The sequence below is a fragment of the Phaenicophaeus curvirostris genome, chromosome 3 (assembly GCF_032191515.1).
Source record: "Phaenicophaeus curvirostris isolate KB17595 chromosome 3, BPBGC_Pcur_1.0, whole genome shotgun sequence".
Classification (NCBI taxonomy): domain Eukaryota; kingdom Metazoa; phylum Chordata; class Aves; order Cuculiformes; family Cuculidae; genus Phaenicophaeus; species Phaenicophaeus curvirostris.
Genome location: NC_091394.1, coordinates 43101480 through 43123967, shown reverse-complemented (window position 1 = coordinate 43123967; position 22488 = coordinate 43101480). Strand labels below are relative to the sequence as shown.

The window sequence follows — 22488 nt, the reverse complement described above, 5'->3', positions numbered from 1 at the left end:
CAAATGCCGGGTCCTGCACTTGGGGCACAACAACCCTATGCAGTGCTACAGACTAGGAGAAGTCTGTCTAGAAAGCTGCCTGGAGGAGAGGGACCTGGGGGTGTTGGTTGACAACCGACTGAATATGAGCCAGCAGTGTGCCCAGGTGGCCAAGAAGGCCAATGGCATCTTGGCTTATATCAGAAACAGTGTGACCAGCAGGTCCAGGGAGGTTATCCTCCCTCTGTACTCGGCACTGGTGAGACCGCTCCTCGAATACTGTGTTCAGTTCTGGGCCCCTCACCATAAGAAGGATGTTGAGGCTCTGGAGAGAGTCCAGAGAAGAGCAACAAAGCTGGTGAAAGGGCTGGAGAACAGGCCTTATGAGGAGTGGCTGAGAGAGCTGGGGTTGTTTAGCCTTGAGGAGGCTGAGGGGAGACCTCATTGCTCTCTACAACTACCTGAAAGGACGTTGTAGAGAGGAGGGTGCTGGCCTCTTCTCCCAAGTGACAGGGGACAGGACAAGAGGGAATGGCCTCAAGCTCCGCCAGGGGAGGTTTAGGCTGGACGTTAGGAAAAAATTCTTTACAGAAAGGGTCATTGGGCACTGGAACAGGCTGCCCAGGGAGGTGGTTGAGTCACCTTCCCTGGAGGTGTTTAAGGCACGGGTGGATGAGGTGCTGAGGGATATGGTTTAGTGTTTGATGGGAACGGTTGGACTCGATGATCCGGTGGGTCTCTTCCAACCTGGTTATTCTGTGATTCTGTGATTCAATGCTTTTCAGTTAAGTGAAATAATAACTGGAATTTGAACATGGTAGACACTGCTAATGATGAAGTTGATTCTTGGCACAGATCATCTTACTGAATATAACACAGGAAAATCTGCAAGATTGCATGTGTAGCCTTCAAGTTTGAAAGATTTTTAAGCCATCTGTGTCATATTTCAGTCCTTGTCTCTGATGGTAGAAAATTGGCAAAAAACTTTCAAGTCAATTTTACAATTTCTTTCTTTCATTTCAGTGTTTTGTAAGCAGGATTGTGATGCTCTCCTCATTTATTACAGGCGTTTTGTTGTGTTGTTTCTAATTATTAATGAAAACATTCACCATTTACTAGTCCTACTTTGTTTTTTCTTCTTTCCCCTTCGGGAATGATAAATTTCTGCATTAAAATATAGCTCAAAACTGTAGTAGCTGTTTTAAATTGTGACTGTTTCAGACAACTGTTCCAGTGATATAATTTTTTTCCTTGACATTTTCAATCTAAATTTTTCTTTTCTTTCTTTTTTTTTCAAATGTTATTTCAGTATTGGAGAATTTTGGGTTTGGTGGCAGTAGATTCTTTTGGTTTACTTTTTTTTGATTGGCTGTCTTTTTAAGGTTTCAGATGAAAACACAAACTGAAATTGCCAAGAAATTCATGCCCAAGATCCCTCTTATCCCATGGTCAAAAATTTGTTTAGTAACTAGGTATTGTGAAATACAGCTTATACTGTGGTATTATTATGCAATATTTTTATGTTGTGTTGATGTGATATCTAGTTCAGATACAGTTGAGCAGGAGGTTGTAATCATTAAATGATCCTCTGTGTTAAGATCTGCATGGAAGTAAAAGCTTTGAAGGAAACCTCTGTCCGTCTGTTTTCTAGTACACTGTTCCAAATAATGTGCAGTGAGGATGAAAGTGAATGCCAAGGAGTTGTGCAATTCATTATATATTGGCCAAGCTTAACTTTGAATTAGGGAAATATTTGGATGGGAGGGGGAACAAAGCGCAACAAAGTATAATGTTAAAAATGCTTTAAACTGGTGGTTCCTGACTTCTCAGTGCTTTAGTTCTCATTTGTTTTCCTGTTGATGCGTTCACATCTGTGTTTGCTCTATGACTTTCATCTAGTCAGGCAAAACCACTGTTAATCATCCATCACTAGTGAAACAATTTAGTTTTGTTCCAAGTTTTTAAGGAGCTAGAGTTCAGTGAGCAGCTGTGTTCACCTCTGTGTTAAAAGGGGGTCTTGATCTGATTTTCTTTTCCACCTGTTCCTGGCTGCACTTCTCACATTCTTTGAGATTATTCAGTGTAGGCTATAGTCTCTATGGAGTTTTTTTGTTTACTTTTTATTATTCTCTTCTTTATTATTTCCCTGGATTAATAAATTGAATTGCCTCTTGAAGGAGTTTGGCAGGTGTCAAGCTAGTGCAAGTTTAACAGCAGAACTGTGGCTAGAAGCAGAAGGAAGGGGAGTGTGATCTACTTTTGGTGGCAGTGAGTATTCAGGGGTAGTTCTCTGAGACTGGACAACTTTAGAAAGAAAATTTCTCATGTTCTTTTTTGCCTTCTGGGGAGGAAAATTTCTCACAGTCATTTGTGGACCAGGTAAATCATCCTGATAGGCTATCAACTGGGCTCTGCTGCTCAGAAGTGACAGTTAAGTGCTGCAAGCCTTTTAAATATCTTTTTTCCCTGCCCCTGCTTCTCCATAGGTTTGTCTTGTTGTTACCATGCAAAGGACAACTTAATGTGCCGTGATGTCTGTGAACAGGTAAGCTTGTTTTGAATTCGGTTTATCCCACTGAGTTAAGAGCATGCCTTTAGACAATGATGTAGCAAGATTAGACTTAAAAGCAAATGATTTTCTGTGTGAATACTATGTGTGAGTCATGAGATGTGCTATTATTGTTATTTAAATGAGAATGTGAAGGTTTGAAACTTTCCCTTCCTAGCAGAAACGGGTTCTACTGAAGATTGGGAGAAACAGATACAAATCTGAGGTCAGAATTTGGTCAGGAAGCGATATGCATGTTAGGTAAATGTATTTTACCTAGTTTCTGGATCTTGTGTATTTCCAGGTTTGGGGGAATTTAAAATAAAGAAAAAGATGTTAGTATTTTTCTTTCATCCTGCCCGTTTATGTTTCTTAGCTGTATGATATGTATTCTGTCCATAAAGTAATAACAAATAGCCATTTGTGCTAAATTCAAGCTTAGAAAATATTTTTCAACTACTTATGTTTAGATTTGTACCTTTGGATAGTATGTTTTACAGCTTTGTGTGTATATATATGCATTTATATTCATAAAAATTTTACATCAGTAAAGGATACATACACTTACACATAATTCTTATATTAAAATTGTGTCCTTACATCATACTAGCCCCCTTTCATGTCTTTGTTACCCACTTTGGGGCTATTCAAGCACTAAACATGAGTAGGGTTAAGTTTATATTTATCTGAGTTTGTACTAACAGAACTTGTAGTTTAAATTGCGCTTCTTCATCCCTGATGTAGGATGCAACCCCTTTCAGCTTTCTTTATTATTAAGCCAAAGAAGAAAAAGTCTTACAGTCTCTTTGCATAAGATGTTCTTTCAATTCCTAGAATTATTCTTGCAGCTCTTCCAGCATAAATTATGTATCTTTGAATACAAGTAAGCAAAACTGTACCTGATATTTATTAAAAAAAAAAAGTTTAGCACTCAGTCTTTAAAATTGTGATAAAACTTAAGTGTAAGAGAAAGCTAGCCATTACTGTGTGTAAACAAATTTAATTGGCAGGTTTAGTAGCTGCATTGCGGGGGCATTTGGAATCATCTATCCAATTCTTTATCCTGTTGCACTATTTGAAATTCTCAGTTTCATGTAAATTCCTGTTATCCCTTCTTGAAAGGCCTTGAGCTTTTTACTGGCAAATTTTACCCCATATCTGTTTCACCTGTTCTAATTATTGTGTAGTATTTTCAGTAGTTTTTGTAACATACTCAGATCTTGCCTTATCTGGGTGATCTTTATTCAGATAATCAACTTATTCAGCATCTTTGTGATGGAAGATCTAGAACAAGTCTGAAGCACAACTGCTGCCCCTCAATTGATTTATAAGGAGCTGTCTTAGTTACCTCACACCAGGCTGGTTGATTTTCTGAATGACCCTTTGGTATTGGTCAACATACTGACTGAAGGGGCTGTCTGTTATTTTTCTACTGATTTTCATATTCTGTAACTTAACCATTTTGTGCAGCACCACCACAGATCAAAATGCTTTATCTTTGTTGAATCCATTTTGGAACATATTATTTGATGCTCCCTTGTCTTAAGGATAAAATTTGTGGTATGAAGGTTTACCTGTGTGGGAGGTAACTGGAAGGGAACAGAGTTGGCTGAATGATTTGCCTTTTTCCATCTTTCCAAACACATTTTCTAAAATATTTGCCATGCGTTTGTTGCCCTGCCTGCTGCACCACACTGCACCATCCTGACATGATAATATAATTAAAAAAATGTTTTCCTCTTATGCTTGGTATTTTGATCCATAAAACATTTAAAGTTGCTTGCAGGGAGAGCAGCAGAGAGATCAGACTTGTGCTCCATATTTCTGTTGAACTAATGCTAAGGGAATGCCAGCAACTAGGACTCACAGACAGGAATTTGGGCATTAACACAGCTGCTCCTTGTAGAGAGAGCTAAGAGGAGGCATAGATGTACTGCCTGGGACTGTGTGCACCTGTTGAGTCTAGCAGGACGGTCTCTGCCACTGGCTGGGCCAACCACTCATGACATGTTGGAGGTCTTGACCCAGAGGGAACTCTTGAGGATGAATGTGTTCACCCTGTCTTGGGCAGCAGGGAAAGAATGGTGTCTCTGAGTCAGTGGCATTTGAACCGTGGGAGTCATGCTCTGGTCAGCTTCCTGAATTGTCAGATAAAGAAGCTGAGGACAGAAGCATTGCCTTAGACAACCTCTTCACGCAGAACCTGCAAGGGCAATAGCTTGAACTGTGTGTTGCCTGGAAAGAAGGATGTCCAGAGGCTATGTTTAGTGGAGACAGGAAGTTTGTGACTCAGAACAGCAGGAAGAAGTTTCTTGGGTTGTCTTTGGATATACATGTACTGAATATATTAGGGGCCTTAGAACAGGCGAGGAGGAACAAGCTCCATCATGGAGCCATCTTGGCCTAATCAGCTGGTTGTGAACAGCCACCAGGAGAAAGACACCCTTCTGCAGGGAATGGAGGCACTCATCTGCAGATGAGACTTGCTGTCTAAGGTGATTTAGTTTTTCAGGGCTCAGATACAGGATGTTGCAGAAGTTGCAAGATGTTTTTGACTCTCCGACTATTACACATTGGCTGCTCATCTGGACACCAGTGATACTATTGCGGAAGGCCTTGCATGGGTATAAGGTAACTACTGCCCAGGGGCTAGGGTGAAGGATACAGGAGACTCAGTAGTATTCTCCTTGATCCTGCCTTTTAAGGAAAGAGGCTTGATTAAGAGTAAAGAATTCTGCAAACTAATACGTCGGCTACTTTAAGTGAGCCCTTTGAAAAAGAAAAATTGGATTACAGATTTGTTTGTCAACTAACTGAAATATTTTTGCATTATTCGTTTTTTTGTAAGCTTAGTTTCATCATCTCCTTTTAATTTTTTTCTTAAGTTTATTTCTGGGAAGTTGCACAATTATAAGATTTCTGGCAACATTAATCTCACTACCACTCCAGAGAGCTCTACTCCGATCGTCCTCCAAGCATAAGAACGAAAGTCCACCCCAGTCCTCAGGAAAGCACGTTTATGTTTCAAAAGGCTGGCTTGACTTAAACAGAGAAGTCGTGAACAAGCCTCAGTGCATGGAGGCAGTATAGAGAAGGTAGAAGCAGGGAAAGGTTTTAAGAGGAATTTAGAGAGTTTGCCCAGGCATGTGAGGTTATATAGGGAAAAAACAAAAACCAGCTGGGACTGAGACTTCTAGAGGATGTCAAGGACAACAGGGTCTGGTATGGCAGTAATTAAAGGCTGAAGAAGGAAAAATATGAGACCGTTGCTAAATGCAGCATGTGATTTAGTGTCAGCAAACACAGGTAAGGCAGAAGTATGGAATGCCTTCTCTTCTGAGTCTTTGTTAGCAAGGTCTCCCTGTCCTCTGTGTGTAGAGAGGGGGTTCAAGGAGGAGTACTGCCAGTAATAGGTGATGGTTGAGTCAGGAATACTTGAGAAGATTTAGCCTGTACAAGTACATGGAAGTAGATAGACGGCATCTGAGGATGTTAAGAGAGCTGCCTCATGACACAGTGAGGTTGCTCTCTATTGTCTTTGAAAGGTTGTGGAACTTGGGGGAGGTACCCAATAATTGGAGAAGGACAATGTATCCATCTTAAAAAAAAAAAAAAAGAAAACCAAACCAAAACAGCAAGAAAACCTAATTTGGTAAACTACAGGCTACTCATCTTCCCTTAAATCCCTGGAAAATCATGGACAGAGTCCTCTTGGAGCACCGTTCTGAACATGCGAGGGGTAAATTATGCCTGACAAACCTGATTGCCTTCAGCAATAAGTCTGGATTTCTGAATGGGGTAAAGGGATTCCATGTCATGTGTTCTGACTTCAGCAAGACTTTGAACACTCTTCCATCAATATTTTTGTATCAATTTTGGGTTAATATAGTTTCGGTAAATGGGCAACCACATGACTAAAAAAACTGGTTGGATAATCAGGCCCAGAGATAGAGGTTAGTGGGTCCTACTCTGCCTGCAGGCTAATAAGAAATGGAGCACCAAAGGGGTCTGTCTTTAACATCTTTATTAATGACCTGGAAAAGGTGACAGATTTCACTCTTATTGAGTTTTCAGGCAATACCAAGCTGGAAGGAAATGTTGATAACATCAATGGCAAGATTGTCATTCAGAGGGACCTGGACAGATAGAAGGAATTTGCCAACAGGAATTTCATGAAGTTCAGCAAGGACAAATGTAAAGTCCTGCACCTGGGAAGAAAGAATTAGTTGCAACAACACGAGTTGGAGATTTATTTGCTAGAGAGCAGGTTTGCCAAAAAAGGACCCAAGGGTACTGGTATGCAGACAGCAAGCTGAACATGAGCCAGCAGTGTGCCCCAACAGTAAAGAAGGTATAATGGGCTATCCTAACAGGAGCATAACCAGTATTGGTCTAGAGAAATTTTTCTCCACACTCAATCAGCACTTGCTAACCACGTCTAGAATACCGTGTCCAGTTGTGTCCCCGCTGTTACAATAAAAACATCAGTTAACTGGGACAAGTCAGCAGAGAGTCACCAAAATGGTCAGGAGGCTCAAGCACATGCCTTCTCTGGAGGGGCTGAGGGAGCTGCTTTCAGCCTGGGGAAGAAGGACCGCCTCAGTAGCTTTCTGATGCCTGTAGTAAGATTGCTCAGAAGGCAGAGCTAAGCTCTTCATAGTGGTATGTGGTGGGAAGGCAAGTGAAAGCAGGCATTAGAGAGTTCCAGCTGGTTGTAAGGAGGAACTTTTCTACCGTGAAAACACAGAGGCTGTGCTTTCTCCATCCTTGGAGGTTTTCATGGCCTGATGGAATAAAACCCTGAGCATCATGGTCTGGCCTCGTAGTTGACTCTGCTTTGAGCAGGAGGTTGAATTAAATTATTTTATGAGATCGCTTCCAACCTGAATTGCTTTATTATTCTATGACCCCAGAAGACCCCAAATATTACTGCAGTTCCTTTCTTGCTCTCATTTCTGAAACCTGTACTATTATTCTCTTGTTTTTCTTTCCGTGAGTTTATCATGTTGCGAATTTAGAATAGAACTGTATTTCTTCTTCTGAAGGACCTGAAATGCATCCATGCTTCAGTTATTCCTGTAATTTCCAGTTTCCTGTCCCATATTAATAGGTCTGTTTCTACACCTTTTGGTATTACACATGTGGCCTCATCAGACCTGGACGATTACATGGGTTTATTCTATTTCAGCTGCAAGATTCTGTGTTTACCTTTGTTGAACTGCTTGAGTTTTCTCTCAATCCATTGCTGTAGCTTGTTGAAGTGAATCTGGGGAGCAGCTGCAATTTCCAGCTTATTAATAGCAGTTTCCAGTTTAGGCTCATCTGCGTACCTGCTGAGGATTTTTCTGTCCAGTTGTCCGGCTCACTAGTAAAGCCGTCAACACTATTGGTTTGACTCGTATATTATACTACTTCTAAGCAGCCAACGCTTAGATGTTGAACTGCTGACTGCTGATCTTTGAGCCCTACTGTCCAGGCAGTTTGTCACCCGCCTTGTAGCCCACCCAGCCCGTCCATGTTTCACTGGTTTGGCGCTAAAGCTACAGTGGGAGACTATGCAGAAACAGTTTTAAAGTAGACAAGGTACACTCTTTACCAAATGATTTTTTTTGTTGTTATTATGGAAAGCTGTCAGACTAAATTTGCTTTTGTTATGCCTGTGCTGACTGTTCCCAGTCACTTTCTTGTCCTTCCTGTGCCCTGACATGGCTTCTGTGAGGCTTTTTTCTACGATCTTCCTGTGGGGAGGTTAGGCTAAACAGCCTGTAATTGCCCAGATTATCCTTTTTGCCTTTCCAATGGATATGATGTTTGTCTTTTTTCAGTCATTAGGAACCTCATCCAGTCACCATTGTCTTTCAGAAATAGTAGCTAAGCTGCTGCCATTGACAGTGACAGTGACTAGCTTTTCGACATCCTCAGTTGCATCCCATCCAGTCTCATGAATTTCTTTGTGTTCAGTTGGCTTAGGGGGTGCTTAACTTCATCTTGCTCTGCTGTGGGTAGTATTCATTCCCCTGTTAATTTTAATAGTCTCTTTAACTAATCATGAACTTTTGTTCATGTTTGTTCCACAACAATTATTAACCGAACAGTCACATTAAACTTCCAGAGGGCAGACTTTGGACTGTTCAGAAGGCTGGTTGACGAAGTCCCATGGGACACAGTCCTTAAGGGCAAGGGAGCCCACTAGTGCTGAGTGCTCTTCAAAAAGGAAATCCTAGCAGCTCAGGAGCAAGCTGTCCCCATGTTCTAGAAAAGGAGCCGTTGGGGGGAAAAAAAAACAGCTTGGTTGAGCAGGGAGGTCTGGAGGGACATCAAAAAGAAGAGGAATGTCTACTAACTTTGGAAGAAGGGACAGGTGTCTTGAGTGGACTACAGGGAGGAAGTGAGATTGTGTAGAGAAAAGATCAGGAGGGCTGAAGCCCAACTAGAGCTCAGACTGGCCAAGTCAGTGAAAGATAACAAAAAATCTTTCTATGAATACATCAATAGTAAACGGAGAACCAGGGAGAATATTCAGTCCCTACTGGATGCAAATGGAACAACTGTGACAAAGGATGAGGACAAGGCTGAGCTACTTAATGCCTTCTTTGCCTCAGTCGTCAACAGTAAGAGTAGTTGCTCCCTGTGTGTATACACCCAGGAGCAGAACAAAGCTCCCATGATTCAAGAGGAGGTGGGTTAGGGGCTTGCTTGCCCAGCTAGACACACACAGGTCTATGGGGCCAGATGGGATCCACCCAAGGGTATTAAAGGAGCTGGCGGATGTGCTTGCCAAACCCCTTTCCATCATCTTCCAGCAGTCCTGGCTGACTGGGGAAGTTCCACTGGACTGGAGGCTGGCTGATGTTGTGCGCATCTACAGGTAGGTTCAGAGAGAGGATCCAGGAAACTACAGGCCTGTCAGTCTGACCTCAGTGTTGGGGAAAGGCATGGAACAGGTGACCTTGAGTGCTATCATGAAGCACATGCAAGATAACTGGGTGATCAGGCCCTGTCAACACAGGTTCATGAAAGGCAGGTCTTGCCAAACTAACCTGATTGCCTTCTATGACAAAGTGACTCGCCTACTGGATGAGGGAAAGGCTGAGTGAAACTCAGGCTCTGGCGTGAGAACGGGTGACCGCATCCCTGCAATTTTAGCAATGAGAAGACAGGATCAGAGCCAGGAGCACCTGGCTTTCAGGGACAACAACGTGACACTACTTTTGGTGATGCAGGCATGACAGGAATCTATGTGAAACACAATACACCCAGTTGTTGCTTGTGTGAATTGGCATGGAGAAGGAGAGCAAGACATGCTACTCACACCTCATCCCTCATGGGTTTGATGCTGTACGTGTTACAATTATTTGATAGCTTAATTATTTGTACACGAAGGACAAGAATTATTACCTAATGGCAGCTTGGATGGCTGAGTATCCCTGTGTCACAGGAAGGGCCAGATCACGAAAGCTAAAGAGACCAAGGCACCTTTTGCATCGTCTTGTGGATATGGTCTTCTTGGACTTCAGTAAAGCCTTTGAGACAGTTTCTCACAGCATTCTGCTTAGGAAACTGTCAGCCTCTGGCCTGGACAGGCGCACACTCTCCTGGGTGGAAAACTGGTTGGATGGCCGGGCCCAGAGAGTGGTGGGAAATGGTGTGAAATCCAGCTGGAGGCCAGTGACAAGTGGGGTTCCCCAAGGCTCAGTGCTGGGTCCAGCCCTGTTCAATGTCTTCATCAATGACCTGGATGAAGGCATTGAGTGCACCCTGAGCAAGTTTGTGGATGACACTAAGCTGGGTGGAAGTTTTGATCTGCTGGAGGGTCGGGAGGCTCTGCAAAGGGATCTGAACAGGCTGGAACGCTGGGCAGAGTCAAATGGCACGAGGTTTAATAAGGCCAAATGCCGGGCCTTGCACTTGGGGCACAACAACCCTGTGCAGTGCTACAGACTTGGAGAAGTCTGGCTAAAAAGCTGCCTGGAGGAGAAGGACCTGGGGGTGTTGGTTGACAGCCGACTGAACATGAGCCAGCAGTGTGCCCAGGTGGCCAAGAAGGCCAATGGCATCTTGGCTTGGATCAGAAACGGCGTAACCAGCAGGTCCAGGGAGGTTATTCTCGCTCTGTACTTGGCACTCGTGAGACCGCTCCTCGAATACTATGTTCACTTCTGGGCCCCTCACCACAAGAAGGATGTTGAGGCTCTGGAGCGAGTCCAGAGAAGAGTGATGAAGCTGGTGAAGGGACTGGAGAACAGGTCTTATGAGGAGCGGCTGAGGGAGCTGGGGTTGTTTAGCCTGGAGAAGAGGAGGCTGAGGGGAGACCTTATTACTCTCTACAACTAACTGAAAGGAGGTTTTGGAGAGGAGGGTGCTGGCCTCTTCTCCCAAGTGACGGGACAGGACAAGAGGGAAGGGCCTCAAGCTGCGCTAGGGGAGGTTTAGGCTGAACATAAGAAAAAAAAAATTCACAGAAAGGGTCATTGGGCACTGGCAGAGGCTGCCCAGGGAGGTGGTTGAGTCACCATCCCTGGAGATATTAAAGGCATGGGTGGACAAGGTGCTGAGTGGCATGGTTTAGTGGTTGATAGGAATGGTTGGACTCAATGATACTGGAGGTCTTTTCCAACCTAGTGATTCTGTGACTCTGTTTCAGGGTTTTAAGGAAGGCGTTTAGTTGTCTGCGGTAATGTAACATGTAGATTAATTAAATAAATAGTTTTATAGTATTTTGATACATGGGGCAGAAATTCTCTGCTTTTCATGCTACCTATTCAATAGAAACATTTTATTGAGAAGTTTGAGGAGGACATTCTCATTCACTTCTAAATACAAAAATTTCTTCTTCATAAAAAGTGGAACGTATTTGAAAGACTATAGATATATAAAGGAAAATCTGAACTTTGCATTGTTTACATATTAACTTTTGGCTAAAATTGTCAAAGGGTAGGTAGTAGTGAAACTAAAAATGATGAAATCAATTGAAAAAGGTATTGCATTGAATACCTTACATTCTATGCATTTTAAGTTGTGTTTTGTTTCTAACAGATTTTGTCTTCTAAGAGTGATTCCCGTTTGAAGCACTTATTGCAGCGAGCACCTGAGTATTGTCCAGAATCAATGGTAAGCAGTGCTAGTTTTTAATTACAGAAAGCAAACTAACTGGTCTTACATTGACAAAGCTTTGCTTGTAAAAATAAGGTTTTAGCATTATTTGTATTTTATTTACTCACTGAGTTTTGAACTTGTAGAACATGTGTGTCTGTCTTCAAGCTTTTTATTCTTTGTTCAAGAATGAGAAAAATTCATATAATGAGATCCGATCCTCAGAGTAGGACAATTTTTTTTTCAAAGCTATCGTATATTATGCTGTTTCCAATAAGACAGGACTTGGCAATTTTGGCAGTGTCCTGGTTGTATAAGCTACAAAATGCAAGGAAAATCTGACCTATGTTGTAAAGAAGTATTCTAGGTGATTGTCATTTGGATGTTGATTGCAGTGACTTAAATTAGATGATGTATTCCAGCTTGTGTATGGGATAAAGCTGTGAGGTCTTGGTTGGGTTGAGGTAAGGAGACCCTTGTAGTAGCTCTGAATAGTTATGGCCATATCCAACAAATTGAAGTAATGCTTTCATTGAATAAGTAAGCTTATGATTTCCCACAAGTTCTCTAGTGTATCACTAAAAAAATGAAGGATGTAATCTGCTTTTTGTCTTGGAGATTATCTAATCAAGGAAGAGATAAACATTGTCATTCAGATTGTAAGTTCTGGAGTCTTATCTTTTGGCAGCTTATAATATTTCAACACAGTTGAGGTCTGTTTCTTCTTGTAATTTTTGTTACTTCTAAACAGAATTAGTCCTGTTTCCAGCTAGCCTAAAATGTTTACTCAGATCAAATCGGCAACGTGTATGAGTAGTAAATCTGAGAATAATGTTTTATAAGCTACTTTGCAAGAGTGTGCTTGCTTATACGTCTGTTCTTCCTGTGCGACAAAAGTGGTTTTTTCAGTGTTTCTTCATTGTATTGTTTCGGTGAATCATCAGCAATAAGGTCTTGGAAAGTCATAGACAGCTGATGGCGTGAAAACATGTCAGAGTGGTGCGTAGCTTTTGTTTTGATATTGGGTTACTTTGTCTTTTATTTCGTGATAGCAAGAGTAAGATCTACCCATAGAGCAGAGCAGGGCATTTTTAGAAGACAGAATATCTGAAAGGGAGAAACGTGACTTTTTTAACTCTCAGTTACCACATTTCTAAATGGCAAGTTTGCTGTCCAGTGTATATCTGAAATGGATATCACTGAACTGATAATATTTATAAACTTTTAAAAAGACATTTAGATATAAAATAAATAACAATTCAACTTAATACCACATTTGCTGTTTTCAGATACCACTTGTCTTTGCTGGAGGGATGTCCTGGTGACATTCCATAGGTGAGCACATAGGTTATGAATTTAATCACATGGTTTGTTTTCTGGATCACTGGTTACAGAGATTGTGTTGTCTATATTCCTTCGGGTAATCCAATACAAAGAGTGTGGCCTGGTATGAGGTACTACAGTAACCGCCAACGCAAGAGGCAACTTTATCTTCAAATCGTAGAATTGTTTGTGTTGGAAAAGACACTTGAGAACATCAAGTCCACTCATTAATCTTCTCATGAAATAAGGGAGATCAACTGTATTTATGAAGTGGAACTAATAGAAGTGAAAGCTCTCTACCCTTTTCTTTTAAATTAACTTTGAGTCTTAGATATCTAAGTGGGAAACTCCTACAGATAGCAGGACAGTCTTAGATCGTTGGATACAGATCCATTGCAACTTTAGAAAGTCATTAATTCCTGCAGTGACAGAATAATTGCCTGACAGGGGTTCTTGTGCTCTTCCACCGCTCCAGCATGGGGTCCTACCCATACGAGACGGCCTCTGTGAACTTCTCCAGTGTGGACCCTTCCAATGAGCTGCAGTTCTTCCCAAACTTCTCTACTGTGGGTTCTTCCACAGGGTGCAGTCCTTCAGGAACAAAACTGCTCCAGTGTAAGTCTCCTGCAGGGCCACAAGGAAAACCAGGGAACCGTCTCCAGTGTGGGCCCCTCTTCAAGGGGGCACAGGTCCCACTGGAAAACCTGCTCCAACGTGGGCTGCTCTCCACAGGGCCACATGTCCTGCCAGGAGCCTGCTCCAGTGTGTGCTCTCCATGGGCTGCAGCTTCATTCATGACACGTCTACCTGTTGCATCATGGGATCCTCAAGTTGCAGTGTGGATATCTACTTGCTTCTACAGCACATACGCTGAAATTGGAACGATACAGAGAAGATTAGCACAGGCCCTGCACAAGGAGGACATGCAAATTTGTGAAACATTCTGTATTTTTAGGGAAAGTGTGGGCCCACTGCTGGATGAGGTGGGTGCCCTGGTGACAGAGAATGGAGAGAACATGGAGTTACAGAATGCCATCTTTGCTTCAGTCTTTACTGCTAAGGCCAGGCCTCAGGAATCCCAGACTATAAAGGAAAGAGAAACTCTAAACCTCCTTCCTCCAGGACATTTGTATCTTTTGTTGGGCGGGTAACATTAGTAGGTGTGGCAGACTGGTGTCTGATCTGACTTCCTTTTTTTTTTTTTTTAATTTTTTAATTCTAGCCCCAGTGTAAAGAATCCCCTGTAGTCAGCTTGGTAGTAATGGTAGTGAGGGAGACAGGGACAGCTACTCTATGAACAGCTGCCAAAAATAAACCCACAAAACATTTGCAGCATTCTTCTACCTAATACCATCAGCCACTTAGGTCATTTAGCAGAACCTATGCTTAGGTCCAGAAGTGCTTTGCGGTCAGGGTGACCCCAACAGGTTCCTATTGTAACTTTTCATGTTCCTAGACTTTTCTTATGGAACTTTTCCCTCTATGTATTTATCTTCACCTGAAGCCACATTCCTCTGATCTGTGGGGTACCTCAAAACCTCTTTCTTTTGTTTTGTGTGTCATGTTTGGGATTTTTTGTTTGGTTTTTTTTAAAGCTGGTGGAAAGCGGTGCTAGGGCAATAAGCTTCTCCACAGGTCTTGGTCCTAGATAAATCTCTTTAAAACAGTCGCTACTTAGTTCTCCAAACACTGGTGGAGAAGATTGGCTAGCTAGATATTCCAGGTAATCACAGCATGTTCTGCACCTATAAAAATGTTGCTGTTGATTTCATACTCTGTAGGTGGCATCCTTCTCAGGAAAGAAAGTGCTGCTGAACTTGTATCTCCTAGCACTTCTTCAGAGATGTTATAGACATAAAAATTCTTCCAATGAGATATTTAAAAGCCAGGGCAAAAATGCTGAGTTTTGTCTGCTAGAAATTCTTGTTCTCTAGACTTATTTTTACTTAATTGCATTTTTCTTTTCAGGGTGAAGTATGGGGTTGTATAAATTCTTCTTTGCCAGGTAAGAATTACTAGTTTGCTATTGAGTCATGTTGCTTTTTCAGCATATGCATGTTTTGATGTTGTGTCTACCACCTATACCTATAGATTTTGTGATAATTCAACTTTCGTTATGCTTCCTTTATGAACTGTATTTGACATTTAGTTTCCTTTAATTGAAAGTGGGTTACCTGAGCTTTTCTCTTTTTAAACAGTGCTTTTTTTTTTCCTAATTAAAAAATGTTTAATATGTTTGTATAATTAAACATGTGCTTCTGTGACACATCCAGGACATATTAAATTTTCTTTCCTTTAAAGGTTTTTCTAGTATTATTAGTTTCAGTCTACCTTAGCATGATCTGGAAAATCGTGGATTATTGCAGTTTTTCTCTAGATGCAGTGTAATTTGGAAAAAAACTGAGTAACAGAGGGAAATAGTAAGAAGTAGACAAACAATTCAAGAAGCGCAGGGGCTCAGATCAAGAGCCAAACTTCCTGGTACAGGTGGATTTAGGTAGTTAAAGCATAAATCAAAAGACAGAACTGTTCTGTTTCATTTCTGAAAGACTTCAAGTGAAATTAGCATGCTATGTTTGAAAAAGAGGTAGTGAGGAAAGGGGAGGCTGTAACATCTTATGGCATCAGACTTCTCCACAGCCCTGTTTCAGAGGCAAACAGTTGATTCCAGTGCATGCAAAGAGATTTACTGTCTTGTATTTCGGTAGTTTTGCTTAACCAGCGATGTTTTTCTGAAGTTGCAGTGCTTCTGTCTCATCTAAAACTTGATACGTTTTCACTTGGAGACAATACCTAATCTTCATTGAAGCTCTGTAGCTCTATACAAATGAGTGCTAATGCTTTTACTGCAAGTAAGAAATAAATATTTTATTTTAAATGTTAGGTGTGTTTAAGCAAGTGGAAAAAGCATACCACTTCCAGACTGTCTTCCTGTACTTCTTAAACTGGTGTGAGACCTCGTCAGTGCCTTTATGGCGAGATTCTATTATCCTCTGAAAGCTGCTTTCCAGCTGGTCAGCCTCCTCTGGGCTGTGGAGCATGGGGACTTCACCAGGTGTAGGACTTCACATTTCCCTTTAGGTTTTTTGGACTTCACGAGGTTCCTCTCTGCCTGTTTCTCTGGCTTGTCAATACCCCTCTGAATGGTAGCACAACTACTAGGCTTAGCAACCTCTCCTCACAGTTTTGTATCATCTACAAATACACCGAGGGTGCCTTTTTATTTACCAAATTAAGAAAATCTACTACAATCACCTTCCCTTCAATAGTTCCCTTCTGAGTTAGCACACAGCTGCATACGATGCTGCCAATGTTGAAAGCAATTCCACAGGTCATGTTCTTATGTTAAGTTTTATCATTTTCTATAAGCAGAGTAGATAACTTCAAAGAGACAACTAGATAATCTATAGTTCAGGAACCTGTATTGTATCAGTTAATTTGATGAATAATCAGAACTATGGACTCACTGAAGGTGTACTTTCATCAGAAATGCATGAGTTTTAACTACCTTGACTACAAAATTAGTTTATAAATTGCTGTATCAAAATTTCAGTTCACTGTTCTTGAAGATGTGACATCAATTTTTTTTCTGCAAACTTGTCTGCTACTTGTAAGAATCCTGGGGAGAGGGCCACTTGCCAAGAAAATACTAACTGTGGCTGAAACTTAGCAGCATTCTTAATTTGGCATGTGTTTGTAGCTTGCATTATTCTTTTAGCACAGTTGAGTTCAAGTAAAAATATGTCTGAAAACTACAGGCTCTGTATTGCACAAAATATGGATCCTTGATTTATTCATTGACGATTCACTAGTGACTGTTCAGTGGTGACATTGGTCCTAAAGCTGTACAGCTATGTTTATGATGTGTTTCTCTGGGATATAACTGGTTATTCCAGCAAAGTTCTCTGGAAATCTCGCTTTCATACTATACATGGTATTTCTTTTACATTTTTTTAGGTTCCTTGTACCTTACAATATCAATCCTACTAATAACTATCCTACTGAACATTGCTTTTTGGATTGAAAGGAGTCTGTGTGTAGCTCCACTTGTGAAAGTTATGCAGAAAAGACTGCTACATTATTTTATGCCTAAAGTAGAATGTAGAGGTTAGTTGATTTGGCAATTAACTGTACATATGTAGTTAAATACACATATATGGCTTCCATGTAGACATGCATTTCCTCTTGGAATTAGTTTAAAACATTGATTCAGACTCTACATTTTTGAACATTGATTACAGACTACTGAGGTATGCACAATACCCTTCTCCTTAACACTTTCAGAAAGATGCTTAGTCTCTGAAAAACTGAGTCTGTAGCCCGTTTATGGTAAGCTGAATTTGCAGTTGTTTGTGGCCTTCACATCTGTTTTGAAATAGTTTCAACTGGAGAAGTATGCCAATAGGCATAAAGAGGATTTTGGACAGTCTCCAAAAAGACTGGTGAGTCAGTGGCCTACCATGCCTCCAGAAGGTCTGGACTATTCATATGGTACACGGCCACTTCAGTCTGACTGAACACAGGCTGCAACCAAACCAAAAGCTGTTTTCCACATTGGCCTCTGCTCTCGTGACCTGCTGTGCAATCCTGCTATCTTGCTTGTGGTGAGCATTAACGTTTCATTTGCATATCAATAAATGTAAATACTATTTTAATTTTTTAATTTTCATTTTAATTTGCTGGGAAAATATGTTATTTTAGGTAAAGATTTTTACATTTACTATTAGTGCGTTTTCTTAATTTGCCCTTTAGAATGTCATGAAAGACTGATACATTAAGGCTTTCTATGACACCTGTGTTTGTAAAGCCAACAAAGTGTATTTTAAAGGCAATTTTAATCATTATAAATACCTACTGGTGATAGTTTTCCATTGATTACAATTATTTTTAATGACTTTTTTCCCAGTATTTTCTTTTGAATTTTAATTTAAGCTCACTGCTCTCACTCCTAGCTCTTTCACTCCCCTTTTTTAAAGCTGGGCATTCCATGTGATATTTCTACTAGGGTTAAGAGCTTTTTTTTAAGTGGTTGATTCTTTTACTTTGTAAAGTTTTTATTTCTACATAAAGGATATAATTTGTGCATGTCCTAAAATACTGGCTTATTTTTTAAATATTCATAACAAGAATAATTGGTTCATTTGAGCTAAATAATTTCACCCCCTACCCTAAGAAAAAAAGGATGTAACAAACTTGCCATGGCTGCTGAGCAGCTGCATAGGTTAAACCTTCCCTTTAATTATGTCTCTCTTTAAACTTATGTGAGAAATAGATCCAGGAGTGCATTCCGCTCTTATTTGATTTCTGATGTGTTGCAAACGTAAGGTCTATTTTTGTGAATAGATTAAGAGGGTGAAACAGCTTAGGGCAGCAATTTGCTTTTCTAGTTAACCTTATGGTAAGAAATGAGGGTAATGGTATAGTGAAATAAATGGAAAAAGAGGGACAGGGAGATTGAAAACTTCAATTGAAGATAATTCTGGATATCAAACCATGTTATTGGGGAGACAAATTACAAAGGAAGTGTCATCGTTTCACTCAGGTAGGCACCACACAACTGCTTACTCTCTTCCCTGCCAGTAGGATAGTGGGAAGAATCAGAGGGTAAAAGTGAAAAAACTTGTGGGTTGAGATAAAGACAGTTTAATAATTAAAAAATGTAAGGAAAAAAAAACAAACACAAAACAACAAAAAGAGAAGAAAAGCAAATGATGCAAAAGAAAACAATTTGCTCGCCACCAACCGACTCCTGCCCAGCCTGCCCCCACCAACCTCTATCTCCCAGTTTTATCACTGAGCACGATTTCATATTGTCTGGGATATCCCTTTGGCTGAACTGTCCCCACTGTGTTCCAGCCCAGCCCACCTGCTGGCAGGTCAGTATGAGAAACAGAAAAGGCCTTAACTCTGTGTAAGCACTGTCAGTGACAACTAAAACATCCCTCTGTTATCAACACTGTTTTCAGCACAAATCCAAAACATAGCCCCATACCAACTAGTATGAAGAAAATCAACTCCATCTCAACCAAAACCACTACAGGAAGCCTGAAGGAAAAGTAAGAAACATGTTCTGATTTGCCAAAGTTAGAAAAATATGCTGTTGAAACCAAGAAGAGGATGTGTCTGTAGGAGATAATAGTGATGATTTTAATGAGGGTTGTTGGGTTTTTTAACTGGTGGTTTCTGTTGTCTTATATTTCAGATTAGATAAATCAAACTATCAAACTGTCATACCTCCAGTGAACATATAAAATAGTTTGCATAAAGCATCTTTAAGCTAAGTGTATAGGTCATAATTACCGAGTTCAGCATTTATTAAGGCACAGATTTGCTCTTTTCTTACTTAAAGTTGATTTCAAATGACTTCATAAATTCCAATAAAAATGTGATCTGTGAATGGGCTTCTTGAATGAGAACAGACATATAAAATTCGGAAAGTAACTGACTCATGGGGAGGGAAGGGAAAATGATGACACAGATTCTCTTTCTACTGTAATACGTACAGTCATCTTCTTTTCCAAGGAGTTTTGAAGAAGTCTGACGGGTGGGTTGGTTTAGGTTGCTGTGAACTGGCTATTGCTGCAGAATGTCGTCAGGCATGTAAACAGGTACGGCTTTCTGATTGTTTTTGTGTGGTTAATATCAAATGATGCTGTGTTGAAGTAATTTCTGTTTATGAACATCAAGTTTAATGTGTTTTTTACATCACAATTAAATTACCACATAAACTCTTTTTAAAATTACAAAATAGGACTGGATACTTCCTGGCAGGTACTACTGATGATAAATTCCAGAACCCAAACCAAAGAATTTATGGGTGTAAAGTGAATTTTTAGTAAAAAAGTAAAAGTCTGCTGAGATGAAAACGTACTTTAAAAAAAGTGGTGGGGCTTGAGGGGGGTATTTTTGGATCTGTATTTTGAGCTGTGCTATAGGGCTAGGCTAATTGCTGTGACTTGATGAGCCTGAAGGAGAAATTTTAAGGCCTTTAATGTTAGCTGTGCCTTTTTTGTGTATTCTGATGCCACATTTAATTGCTCAGTAATGAAGATACAGCTAAGATGAAATCTTACTGACTTTGACAGCACAGAAGTTGCAAGGTGAGAGTTGACAATTGGGCTGCAGGCGTGTCCTAGCACCACTGCACTTGGCAAATGGAGCTAATCCAATCCACTTAGGTTTGATTTGCAGACATTAGGCACATGATTATTGCTGATATGGTCTAGTTTGTTACTTTATAGTAATTTATTGACTGAATCCATAAAAATTCTGAAGCTCTCTTTGCTTATGCTAAACTTGAATCTTTTTTGTCACAATCTCTACATGAAAGTTGTTATTTTAAAATAATTCTGAGTGGGAGTCAGTGTGTGGCTATTTCTAAGCTCTCCTTTTTTGCAGTGTAATGTTTAGTGATACAACACTCTGGTTACAGCCCAAAATGGGATTTTGTACCTGTTCAAAAAGGTTTTTTTAATCAGATGGAAGAAAGTTAGTTTCATTGTTGTCAAGTGACAGTTTTAAGCATAATATATAAATTTAGCAATGACTTTTTAATTAAAAATTTGTGAAGCGTTTTTTCATTTTTTTTCCTATTTTTATATAGTAATGTGGAAAAAAGATGGAGTGAAGAAACAGGGGGCTTTTGATGAGATACACACGTCTGCATTTTTTAGCAAAGTTTTCAGATTTATTTATGTTAATGTTTTCAGACGTGATGAAAGCACTTCCATTTATTGCAATGTCCTATGAAATTATGTTAATTTAATCTTATGATCATTAAATCGTTTCCCATTATGCTAAGAATCAGTGCTGTATTGTTTGATTACAAACTCTGCTGTCTGAGATTCTTGACTGTGTTTTGTACCATAGCTGACTATGGTTGATACATTTTATATGATTTTCATTTCAACTAAAATATACTTTTTTTATATATATATAATATGTATATAATATTAGGGAAAATGGGAAATATTTTTATTTTAATTTTGATTCTTGAAATTTGAGGGGGCTTTGGAGTAATTTTGAAGAAGGTGATATGATAGGTCCAAGGTCAATTACTCTGGTATTTTAAATTACTGGGGGTGGAAGTAACTAATGTTAGTACTATTAATAATTTTGAGTATCTGTCATATGAAGAAGGAGCAGGAGAGACTCTGCAGGGAAAAAAACCTGATCTGCAGTTTGAGGGGAGAACTTCTGCAACTTAGTTTCATACTAGGAACTCTAGGACCCTGCATACAAGATGGAGGAGAAGGGAAAGAGGCACATAATTGGTACTGAGAATATAAAATGGAGAGATTTTTATGGTCGAGTTCTTCTGTTTCCTAAACGTTTCCTGTATTCTGCTCTGTCTTGCAAACCTTTCACAGAAACAAAGTTGCTTTACATGCTTCTGGTATCAGGTAACTTGGTGCAGAAATATAAGGTTTTGGTTTTTTAATTCAATGTAGTATTGACAGTCATAGTTTCTGCTTTTCCTTTTTTAAAGCTTTGCATGGATTCTTTTGGTTTGTAAAAAGAAACATTTAAATAGATCATAAATCCATGGTTATGACAGTGAATATAAATGTAGAATTGGCTTTACTTTCCTACGTGATTTTATTATTTTCTCCTACTAAAAGAGATATTCATCTGTCTTTTAGGCTTCTGCAAAGAATGATGTTTTAAAGCTCTGCAGGAAGGAATATGAGGTATGTGTGTATGTGTTTGGATATATCTTAAAAATCAGCTCTTCTATGAATTCTGTAAAAAGTAGCCTTTAGAAAAGGGTAAGTCCAATCTTCTTATAGTCATATTTCTGGATATACTTATTTTCATCCAAATGTAAAATACCTCTCTCTACAGATTTTAAAAGCACCATCATTTTCTGTAAAAAGGTGTTGTCTTTTTTTAGACTTGCATGTATCTTAATTTGAATGAAAAAAGATGCAATTTTCAAAATGGAGACACAGATTCCAAAAAAGTTGGTTTCGTGGGAGTTATCATGAAAGTCAGCATTCGTTGTGAGCGTTCATTCCATCAGAATCATTTTTACTTCTATAGTGGGAGAGTCAGCTTAAAAGTGACCTAGAGGAATAAATTCAGGAAACAATAACCTTTTAAATATTCTTTCTTAATGTAAATAATTTCAAATTGTTGGTAACATCAGTGAAGTAATAATTTCAGTTCTTTGTAACATCAGTGAAAACTATGAAAGCCTACAATTGTTTTTACTCTTCTGGTCTTAAAATTAATCATCAGGATATTTTCAGAACTCTGCCTTTATTTATTCTTAGTACAATTTATAGAAATGCTGTTCTGCTAGGACTTCTTGGCTTTCACCTGTTTCTTAATTAAAAGCTAGATTCCTCCTACCCCCTTACATCTCATTTCTTCGTGCCCTGAATTAGGTAGTTCTACATAAATTGTGCTTATAATCAACAGTTCATGTTACCAGACAATTCTGTTCTCTTCATTTGGGCGGAAGCGTAGCAGGTTTCCTGTTTTTCCAGGAAATTTTAAATTCCTTCCCCCCACTACCCATCTTTGGTCATTTTATCTAAACA

The 22488-nt window shown here is 39.8% G+C and overlaps 1 protein-coding gene and 1 non-coding gene across 3 annotated transcripts in view; both read left to right on the top strand.

The window, feature by feature from the left end:
- Positions 1-22488, top strand: part of RECK (reversion inducing cysteine rich protein with kazal motifs) — a 61074-nt gene that overhangs the window by 4545 nt on the left and 34041 nt on the right. The window contains exons 2-6 of one of the 2 annotated variants that reach the window (XM_069853767.1): positions 2466-2524; positions 11564-11638; positions 14912-14948; positions 19466-19551; positions 21586-21633. In XM_069853767.1, the coding sequence (XP_069709868.1) occupies positions 2466-2524; positions 11564-11638; positions 14912-14948; positions 19466-19551; positions 21586-21633 (305 nt within the window). Of the gene's footprint in view, positions 1-2465; positions 2525-11563; positions 11639-14911; positions 14949-19463; positions 19552-21585; positions 21634-22488 lie in introns of those variants that run through there. The other variant, XM_069853768.1, reaches the window with a different exon arrangement.
- LOC138719473 (U6 spliceosomal RNA) lies at positions 13794-13896 on the top strand. Its single transcript, XR_011337218.1, has one exon. It is a non-coding gene; the product is annotated as a U6 spliceosomal RNA (small nuclear RNA).